The following is an 11,086-nucleotide window of genomic DNA, read 5'->3' as shown; positions in this document are numbered from 1 at the left end:
CTGCATCTCGCGCGCCACTGATGACGCTCCCTGATGCACACCTAACATTCAAATGCAAATGTTTATTTTAAATGTGACTAATATTCATTCTTTATTCACAAAATGCAAATGCAGGAATCGTTAAGCAGAATCGAAATGCACGTGTCTTATCGAATACACGGTTCTTGGAAATTTGGAACTGGTTCTAAAATGGAACCGGTTTTCGATACCCAACCCTAATTCACACACAGCTTCAGCTAATGATGGCAGGGCAAAACAGATTTCATTTAGTCTTTCCTGTAATGCCTGATAAAGTAGCGTTTGTGAGCGCAGCGCTGATTTGATTACAGCCGTTACCGGGGAAGCCGCTATATCTCCCGCTCCAGCAGCGTCTCCTGCTGGCAGATAATGAATTTGCAGTCTGTGGGAAACACTGGTGTCTGTCAGCAAACATAAACAAAAAGCATGCTTCAGAACTGTTTTGAGAATTTCCGTCTCACGCTTGAGGTATTCGGCCAATCACAACGCACTGGATAGCTGGCCAATCACAGCACACCTCGCTTTTTCAGACCGATGAGCTTTGTAAAAATCGACGCATTTCAGAAAGGTGGGGCATAGAGGAGAAACAATAATGTACAGTATGTGGAAAATATTGTTTGTTTTTTTAACCTTAAACCACATAAACACATTTCATTACACCAAATACACAAAATACTGTTCTTTTTAGCAGCATCATATGACCCCTTTAAGTTTTGAGCCATGTATTATTACTCTAAATTGGCCTACTACTACTATTACTATCTTGTACCCTGCAATAATCATTTGCACAAACTCACTTTTATGAGATGAATGGGGAAAAAAAAGAAAATCGGTCAAAAAAAAACAAAAAAATCGGCATCATATATCGGCCATCGGCTGCCCTGATTTCTAAATATCGGCATCGGCCAGTGAAAAACCCCTGTCGGTTGACCTCTAAGCAGCAATAATCTACAACTACGGCAATAACCAACAGCAGCAGCAATTCAGCAGCAGCAGCAGCGTAGCAGATCTATTCCGCCAAGACCAAATACATTAACATTGTCATATCCATCACCATGCTAAAATCTTCAGAGAGTTGTCATGATTAAACTATTTTTAATACTAGTCTAATTACTGGGGTTGTTCCAGACTGCCTAAAAACAACTACAGTAACTCCATTATTAAAGATGCCCAATCTTGATTCTTCGAATTTTAATAATTTTAGACACATCAAACTTATCATTTCTTTCTAAGATTCTTAAGAAAATTGTGTTGACCCAGCTGCAGTCCCATTTGATTTCAAATAATATTTTTGAAAAAATTCCAATCGGGTTTTAAGTCTCAACACAGCACGGAAACTGCACTTTTAAAAGTTGTAAAAGATATTTTACTAGAAACAGATATTTGATATGGTTGACCACAACATCTTGATTTCCAGGTTGGAGAGCTGTGCTGGGTTACAGGGCAAGGTGTTGAAATGGTTTTAATCTTTTTTAACAAACAAGTTTTAGTGTTTCCATTGACCAACATAGTTCGTCCTCACGCCCACTTGCTTGTGGGGTGCCACAGGGCTCAATTCTTGCCCCAGTTTTATTTTCTATATTTATGCTACCAATGGGTGCTATCTTTGAGAAATATGGAGTGTCCTTTCACCTATACGTGGATGATACTCAGCTGTATTTTCCCTTGTAGCATAAAAGTAAATAATTATTAGGACCTCTGTTGGATTGTCTAAATTAATTACAAATATGGTTAAAGCAGAATCTTTTAGTGTTAAACGAGAACAAAACCGAAATCATTTTGTTTGACATTTTGAAAGACTGTGCCCTTCATTTTTGTCATCTCTCTTGCTACTTTACACCCTTTGCTAAATATCTTGGTGTTTTTTTATAGCAACCTGGGTTTTGAGAAACAAATTAGTGCAGTGGTCAAATCAAGTTTCTTCTACTTACGGCGTTTATCAAAAATCAAATCTTTACTCTCTGTAAAACAGTTTGAACATATTATTCACTTGTTTGTTCTATCTCGTTTAGATTACTGTAATTCACTATACTATGGTATAAGTCAGTCCTCTATAATGCGTTTACAGACAGTCCCAAATGCTGCTGCAAGGATGCTGACAGGCAGACGGAGGTTTGATCACATCTCGCCTATTCTGCCAAGACCAAATACATTAACATTGTCATATCCATCACCATGCTAAAATCTTCAGAGAGTTGTCATGATTAAACTATTTTTAATACTAGTCTAATTACTGGGGTTGTTCCAGACTGCCTAAAAACAACTACAGTAACTCCATTATTAAAGATGCCCAATCTTGATTCTTCGAATTTTAATAATTTTAGACACATCAAACTTATCATTTCTTTCTAAGATTCTTAAGAAAATTGTGTTGACCCAGCTGCAGTCCCATTTGATTTCAAATAATATTTTTGAAAAAATTCCAATCGGGTTTTAAGTCTCAACACAGCACGGAAACTGCACTTTTAAAAGTTGTAAAAGATATTTTACTAGAAACAGATATTTGATATGGTTGACCACAACATCTTGATTTCCAGGTTGGAGAGCTGTGCTGGGTTACAGGGCAAGGTGTTGAAATGGTTTTAATCTTTTTTAACAAACAAGTTTTAGTGTTTCCATTGACCAACATAGTTCGTCCTCACGCCCACTTGCTTGTGGGGTGCCACAGGGCTCAATTCTTGCCTCAGTTTTATTTTCTATATTTATGCTACCAATGGGTGCTATCTTTGAGAAATATGGAGTGTCCTTTCACCTATACGTGGATGATACTCAGCTGTATTTTCCCTTGTAGCATAAAAGTAAATAATTATTAGGACCTCTGTTGGATTGTCTAAATTAATTACAAATATGGTTAAAGCAGAATCTTTTAGTGTTAAACGAGAACAAAACCGAAATCATTTTGTTTGACATTTTGAAAGACTGTGCCCTTCATTTTTGTCATCTCTCTTGCTACTTTACACCCTTTGCTAAATATCTTGGTGTTTTTTTATAGCAACCTGGGTTTTGAGAAACAAATTAGTGCAGTGGTCAAATCAAGTTTCTTCTACTTACGGCGTTTATCAAAAATCAAATCTTTACTCTCTGTAAAACAGTTTGAACATATTATTCACTTGTTTGTTCTATCTCGTTTAGATTACTGTAATTCACTATACTATGGTATAAGTCAGTCCTCTATAATGCGTTTACAGACAGTCCCAAATGCTGCTGCAAGGATGCTGACAGGCAGACGGAGGTTTGATCACATCTCGCCCATTCTTATTTCACTAAACTGGTTACCAGTCAAATTTAGAATTATTTTGCATAATCAAGCCCCATCATATCTCTCTGAGGCAATCTCTACTCATAACATCATACATAACATCATACTCATCAACAGAACCGCTAGATTTAAATCAGCCGGAAGGATCGAACGCGACTGTTTTGAACGAACGAGAAAAAAAAAATTAAACTACTAAAAAATGGCTGTTTCGTGGTCTGTTGAGGAAGTACAGACGTTCCTCTGGTTGATAGCAGAGGAGCGGATCCAGAGAGAGCTTGATGGGGCGACGCGGAATGAAAACGTTTTTTAGAAAAAGAAAAGTAGAAGCGGCGCAACTATAACACGTGAATAATCCCGCCCACTCTAAAGCGGTACTAAACTGCAATGGAAACGCAAACCGAGCCGAGCAGAGTCGTACCACGCAGTGGAAAAGCGCCATTGGTCTCCTCTGTTCCTAGATCGAGGTTCCATTGCAGAGGTGATCAAGCCTGAGATGTTGCCGGTCCTTTACAGGTTATCAGCTTCTATTAGAGCTGCGCCCTCTTTGCCACAAATTGCCAGTATTTAAATACCTGCTTAAAAAATCATATTTTGTCAATAGCTTTTATCTAGCCATGTCAATTGTATTGTTATATTGTGTTTTGTAGGGGTGGGCGCTATATCGGTATGAACGTGACTACCGTTATTATGTTATTCCATTATATGGATTTTGCTATACCGTGGATACCGTTATATATTCATGAATTCAAATTTTGCATTTATATTTTAACACAAATGACTCTAAAGAGTCGAGGCTTAACGTTTTTGTCCTCTGTGTGCAACGCCGCACTAGGCGTTAGTAATCAAACACACAGAGCATCGTAACAGACCAAATTAATAGAGCACAAAACGCCTACTCCAGTGGTTCCCAAACTGAGGGATCGTGTACAGTCAGCAGATTATTTTGCAAAAGAAACCTCTGCAGGGTGATAAAGACTACACTGCATAATTTTCCCGCTTATCATGCGGCCACTTGTCTGATAAGTAAATAATTGAACGCAAAATATTAATGTGACATATTTAAATTACCTCAATATGACTTGCAGTACCCGCTTGAACGCTCCGTTATCAGTTGTAGCAGTTGTGGTTGTATCAATAACAGACCACTAGATGGCGCGATTGAAGAATCAGAGTTGTATCGCAGAGAGCCATGTAGAAATATAAATGAACAATGCACGGTTCTGCTCTAAGCAAGAAAGTTACAAGTTTGTGAAAATACTGCCAGTGAAAATATTTTTCAATACAAAAGGGGGGCCCGGCAGAAAAAGTTTGGGAACCACTGGCCTTCTCAAACACACAATATTTAATTTAATTCATACAGGCCTACCTCATGTTGCACGTTTGCACTTTTTGAGAAAAACAATGGCACAATAAAAAAAAAAAGACTTTTCAGGTCTATGTCCAATCCCTCACTTTTTCTAGTTATATAAGGTTAAAATATTTTGCCTGTATTTTTTTTTCTCATATAATATCGATATTGCCTGGACAGTGTAAAATATTGTGATATGAATTTTAGCTAATATCGCCCCACGACCTAGTGTTTTGTGGTTTCTTATTTGTTTTATTTTAGCTGTATTATACAGCACTTTGGATCAACCGGTAGTAGTGTGAAAGTGCTTTAGAAAGGAAGAAAGAAAGAAAGAAAGAAAGAAATCTAATATGCTGATCAAGAAACATTTCTTATTATCAATGTTCAAAACAGTTGTGCTGCCTATTTTATTATTATTGTTTTTTAGGATTCTTTGATATAAAATTCAAAATAACAGTATTTATTTGAGGACATTATCAATTTGAATAAATATTTATTAAATAAAAATATTTAGAGAGAGAGAGGGGGGTCCCATTTTGGTGTACGCAACAAAATAAATTTAAAATAATTTGATATACATAAAAAGCCAATTAAATGCAAGTAAAGGGACTACTTTAATGTCTCAAATAACTTTGTGAAAATAAAATGTCAACATATGGGTGAAATAATTTACCATTGTCATTCAGGGTAACAACAAACACAGATCCTTAAACAGAGTCTTTGAATGACATGTAATGATTCTGGTTCTAAATATGATACGATTTGTATTTTTATTTATCTATCGGTTTGTTTTTTAATTTTTTTATTGGGGTCATATGAACTTATTACACTGAATGCATTTTTTTTTTTTTACTTATTTTTTTATTTATTACACTGAATGCACATTTTTGGTAACACTTTATTTTAAGGTGCCCTTGTTACACATATGTACTTACTATTATAATAACAATTAATTATGCATAATTACATGCAAGTAACCCTAAGCGAAACCCTAATCCTAACCATATCGTAACTAAATGTAGTTAATTAATATTACTCAGTACTTAAATTTATATTACACTGTAAACAGGAAACCTTAAAATAAAGTGTAACCACTTTTTCCCCCAGAAAAATACACAGGACACATTCAAAAGTACGAGAAGTTTTATCACGCTTCACAACTCACCAACAACCCACGTGTGACCGTGTTGAAATATGCAGAACTGTCTGCCAATGTCCGAGTTCTCCCAAACAGTGTGTTCAGGAGTTCCTCCGGGACAGCACTGCTCCAGACTCAAGAGATTCCCGTCCACGTCAAATATGACCTGCATCATGACTGAATGATAGCCCAGAGTGTTCATATACATGTGCTCCTCCCCAAGCGGAGGGCTCACCTTCACGTGCAGATACCCCAGCACCCCCACCACATGCGGGATGCCGCTCAGGTTCTTAAAGGCTTGAGCGGCACCCATGCGGTCGTTGTAGCTGTTCGGGAAAGTAATGAAATCGGGACTCGTGTCTGCTAAGAGTTTAGTAATGGTCTTCACCGCCTCGCCCGCGCCTGTCTGATCTATTCCCAGCCGGTCGGTGATTTTACCGGACAGAGACCCCTGTGCGTAGCAGGCAAGCGTGGCCAGAATGTTGGCTTCTGCGGAGGTCAGGCTGTGGCCGGGCGCAAACACGTCTTTCTTTAAACGGGCCTGGATGAAATCGACGATGAACCGCAAACACTGTCGATTGAAATGTAAAGTTTGAGAAATAATGCAATCATCCAATTCGTCCAGGACACTGTGTGTCTCGGAGGCAGAGATGGGCTCACTGACGCTGGATTGTTTGTCTTGAGCTATGTTGCTGATGCTGGGTGCTGATGTGTTACACAGTCCGTTTGTGAATAAATCATCCTGGACAGCAAACCACAGCGCTCCAGCTAAAGACATTATGAGCAGCTGAAGAAAAAGAATAACATGTAAAAGTCTCCCTTTCGGTTATATTTGTTTAAAAATAGATGTTTTCGTTTGACCGTCCGTTGCTCGGTTACAGTGGCGGGAGGATAAACCATCAGAATCGTCATACAAGAATCTTCAGATAAGTTGGTCCATGAAAAATCCAGTATAACTGAGTGAAATAACGACCAAGCATTCCTTAACCCAGCTCTTTTTAATTATGTCTATATTTATCTGACCACGAGCCAATTATAAACCTACATTTTAACTGCAAAACACAAGAAATTACTTCGAAACGCCTGTGTCCATCGTGGTTAAACATCCGGGTTATGGGAAGATTTTTTTTACATTTCATAATAAAAGTCTGGCAGCTAAATGCAAATGAGGAAAATTAACTACACAAATTATTTATTTATTTATTACACAGGATTTACTTTGACAAACTATTAGTTTCATTTTTATATTTGCATACACAGTAGAAAGCATAATTTTTTGTTTTATTATTAAAATTCATTTTGAATGTGTTAAAATTGCGTTTATTCTTGTTTAAAAGGATAAATATCATAAAACATATTTCATATTTCACTTTTAAACCCATAGAAAATACAAGATAATATATGATGTAAAACCTTTTTTTTTTTCCTAATGGTAGATTTCCACATTTCATTACACCAAATACACAAAATAATGTTCTTTTTTAGCAACATCATATGACCCCTTTAAAATATTTGGTTCAGCCAGGCAGATTTGTAAACAGAATGTTTCACTAATTTGTAAGATATATTTTTGGTTATCTAGGAAAGAAGTGGAATTCTATTTGGATCCAATGTGAGGTCTGTTTACCGTTTGGGAACTTTTGGTGTCCTTTCTTGGTAAGGGTTGACACTATAACAGAGGGTGAGTGTTGCTATACACAAGTTTGTAATTTATTAGCGTTTTCTGGGTGACTTTTACTTTGGTATTCTGAACTAATAATTGTTAGCCATCATATGGCAACGTGAAACAGTGAAGTTTGACATAATCTGCCATTATAAACTAAGCAAAATAACAGATTAAAGGCACATTAATCATTTCCCCTAACCTGGTTGCAAATACAATTTTGATTGACTGCTGGAGGTTAAAGAATTCAGGTGTTAGACAATACACATGGTTCAATGCATCTAACAATGGGCAGTGCTCCAGGTTGGACTACTGGCTTATTCCATTTAACTGGTTTGATAATATCTCTAAATGTGAAATCTCTACAGCTCCCCTAACAGACCATTGCTCAGTGACTCTGATCCTTACCATAAATAATAACAAACCACCTCAAAACATAATTTGGAAATTCAATAGTAATCTTTTGCTTAACAACGACTTCTGTGAAGAAGTTAAAAATCTTATTGTTGAGGTGACATCTTTAGATGCTTCACCATTAAATAAATGGGAGTGGTTTAAATTCAAAGTTAAAGAAGCAGCAATTAAAATGGGAAAATATTCTTCTAAGCAAATGCGGGTTAAACAAAAGGAAATTGTTAATAATATTAACATTCTATGCTCTAAAGCTGTGTTGTCTTGTGAGGAAAAAGCCCAATTAGAAAATCTCAAAAATCAACTTGATGATTTATTTTTAGTTAAAACTCGGGGTGCTTTTATTCGCTCTAGGGCTCGTTGGATCGAAGAGGGTGAGAAAAATTCTTCATACTTTTTTAATCTTGAGAAACAAAGGCAAACGAAAAAGAAAATTTCTAAATTAAGTATTAATGGTGCTGTTACAGAAGAATTAGATCTAATTAACGAGGCAGTTAGAGATTTTTATAGTAACTTATATTGTTCAAGATACTCTGAGGCTAGTTGCAAATCCTTTTTTCAGTCAATTCAAGGATGGATTGATTTAATTAAGGATGATTTTAAAAGTATTATGGAGGATGATTTAATAATTGAAGAGTTGGATAAAGCTATCAATCAAATGGCCAAGGGTAAATCACCTGGCTTAGACGGCTTAACTGTCGATTTTTATGTCTTCTTTTGGAAAGACATCCGTCAGCTTTTATTTGAAGCCCTTGGTGAATGTATCTTAAGACAAAATCTCTCTCCCACAATGAAGCGTGGTCTCATTACGTTGATCCCAAAGGCCGATAAAGATCCACTTTCTATTGAAAATTGGAGACCGATAACCCTTTTGTGTACGGATTACAAATTACTAGCTCTTGTATATGCCAATCGCCTGAAAAGTGGCTTGACAAAGGTTATTAGTGAATGTCAACCTGCCTTTATAAAAGGAAGGAATATACATGTTCATTCAAGACTGATTCTTGATATGTTGGATTACAGTCATCTAATAGAAAAGGAGAGTCTAATATTATTCCTTGATTTTTATAAAGCGTTCGATTCGCTAGAGCACTGTTTTATTGTAGAAACATTAAATTGTATGGGTTTTGGAGATACATTTGTTCGGTTGCTTTGGGATCTGAAATCACTCCTAGCTTCAAGATGTCTAGAGGAATTCGCCAAGGATGTCCCATAACTCCAAAACTATTTATTCTAACTACCCAGATGCTCACTTTGGCTATTGTTAATGATTTAATACATTTAGAAGGCATTAAGATTTTTGAAAAGGAATTTAAGATTAGCCAATTTGCAGACGATACTGCAATTTGTTTAAAAGATAAAAGTATGGTTGATATTGCACTAATATTAATGAATGCTTTTTCTGATGCCTCAGGTTTGTCTCTCAATATTAAGAAATGTGTACTGTTGCCTATCCACTCTTGTCCAGAGAGCTCTATTGCCTCAATAAATGTCCAGACTGAGGTGAAATATTTGGGTTTAACAATATCTAAGGATGATCGTAGGATAGAGGAGGTTAACATTGAGAAACGTGTCGTTGATATGAAAAAATCTCTGAGTCACTGGCTGACCAGAGATCTCACAGTATTTGGAAGAGTTATTCTATCTAAAGCTGAAGGTGTGTCTAAGTTATTATATCCTTGTCACTCTTTGTTTATTTCTGACAGCAATATTAGGAAGGCCAATTCAGTCATTTTTCAATTTCTATGGAGAAATAAAACGCATTATTTAAAAAGGTCCCAGATAGTTAAAGAGTATAAAAATGGCGGATTAAAAGCCTTAGATTTTGAAGCCTTGATAGGCTCATTTAGAATTAATTGGTTAAAAACGTTTTTTGCTTGTTCCAACTCTGTTAATGGGTTAAAAACTTTCTTTGCTTGTTCCAACTCTGTGTGGATTCACATAACTAGGGCTATTTTTGGAAAGCTTGGTGGTATGGATTTTTTACTGAGATGTGATTTCGATATTAATAAGATTCCACTTGCACTGTCTAAATTTCATAGTCAAATACTACACTTTTGGAAAATGATATTCACACATAACTTTACTCCGCACAGTTCGACTCTGTGGAACAATAGAACAATACTTATAAACAGGAAATCATTATTTAAAGCTGAATGGTTTGACAAAAGGAATTCTCTTTGTAACGGACTTGATGGATTGTAAAGGTGTTCTACTGGATCACACCAGCTTTGTTGTACGTTCTAATATAAACTGTACTCATAGAGAGTATCAAAAAATGTGTAAAGCTATTCCTGTAGCCTTGAGCCACCTAATCCAGAATACTTTGACTTACTCTGATGTCACTCCAGTATTGCCGAATTTATCAATTGGTCATCATAAATTAGTTGATAAAAACTTCAATAATAGGGTTGCTACGGATGCTTTTAAATCTAAATTGTTCCATGATTATAATAAAAACAATGTGCCTGTAAACCATTCTGATATGCTGGGTAAAGCCTTCTCTAAATATGTTAAATGGCCAATTCCGCCTAAAGTCAAAGAAACGCATTTCAACATTTGTCATAAGATCTATCCAGTTTCCAATTTTCTTCATAAACGATTTAAATTTGACAAGGCGGGTTGTGCTTTTTGTGATTTTACTGATGAATCTCTAGAACACTTATTTTTTACCTGCTCCATTTCATGCCAGTTCTGGAGTGATGTTAGAGACTGGCTGAATCTAAAAATGTCAAACATCCCTGTATTTAACATCAACCATATCCTGTTTTATGTTGATGATTTAGATAATTCAATATCAGACATTGTGAATATTGTTTTCCTACTTGCCAAATACCATATACATTGTTGTAAGTGGACAGACTCTCGCCTCTGCTTTGTTCATTTCATGAACGAATTTAAACTATTCTACTCCTCACTGAGATTACTTAAAAATTGTCGTGCCCCGAAAATATCATCGGACATGTCCAAGTTTCTTGTGTTTTAAATGTTTTTTTGTTTTGTTTTTGCCTTACATGTATTGTGGATCCCCTTAAGGTTTGATGCCGATTGTTATTGTATTTGATTTTATTCTATGCTGTTACCTCTATGAGTTCTTGTATTCTATGTTTAATAAAAAAAATAATAAATAAAAAAAAAACCTGGAACATCACAAAATAGACTCCGCTGTCACGTGTTTTCCAATCCAGAATGCCTTTCCTCCCACAATCCTTCTCTCTCTCACTCATTGATATGGCTCTGTTTCATCGT

The 11,086-nt window shown here is 36.1% G+C and overlaps 1 protein-coding gene across 2 annotated transcripts in view; it reads right to left on the bottom strand.

The window, feature by feature from the left end:
* The window catches only part of LOC107664670 (putative nuclease HARBI1), a 22,053-nt gene extending 15,187 nt beyond the window's left edge, over nucleotides 1–6,866 (bottom strand). The window contains exons 1-2 of one of the 2 annotated variants that reach the window (XM_016455310.1): nucleotides 6,809–6,865; nucleotides 5,791–6,550 (exon numbers count right to left, since the gene is read on the bottom strand). In XM_016455310.1, coding sequence (XP_016310796.1) covers nucleotides 5,791–6,541 — 751 coding nt within the window. In that variant the 5' untranslated portion in view covers nucleotides 6,542–6,550; nucleotides 6,809–6,865. Of the gene's footprint in view, nucleotides 1–5,790 lie in introns of both variants that reach the window. The other variant, XM_016455309.1, reaches the window with a different exon arrangement.
* Between the last annotated feature and the right edge of the window lie 4,220 nt (nucleotides 6,867–11,086).

The sequence above is a fragment of the Sinocyclocheilus anshuiensis genome, unplaced genomic scaffold (assembly GCF_001515605.1).
Source record: "Sinocyclocheilus anshuiensis isolate Anshui unplaced genomic scaffold, SAMN03320099.WGS_v1.1 scaffold35, whole genome shotgun sequence".
NCBI lineage: Eukaryota > Metazoa > Chordata > Actinopteri > Cypriniformes > Cyprinidae > Sinocyclocheilus > Sinocyclocheilus anshuiensis.
This window is presented reverse-complemented; position numbering and strand designations above follow the sequence as displayed.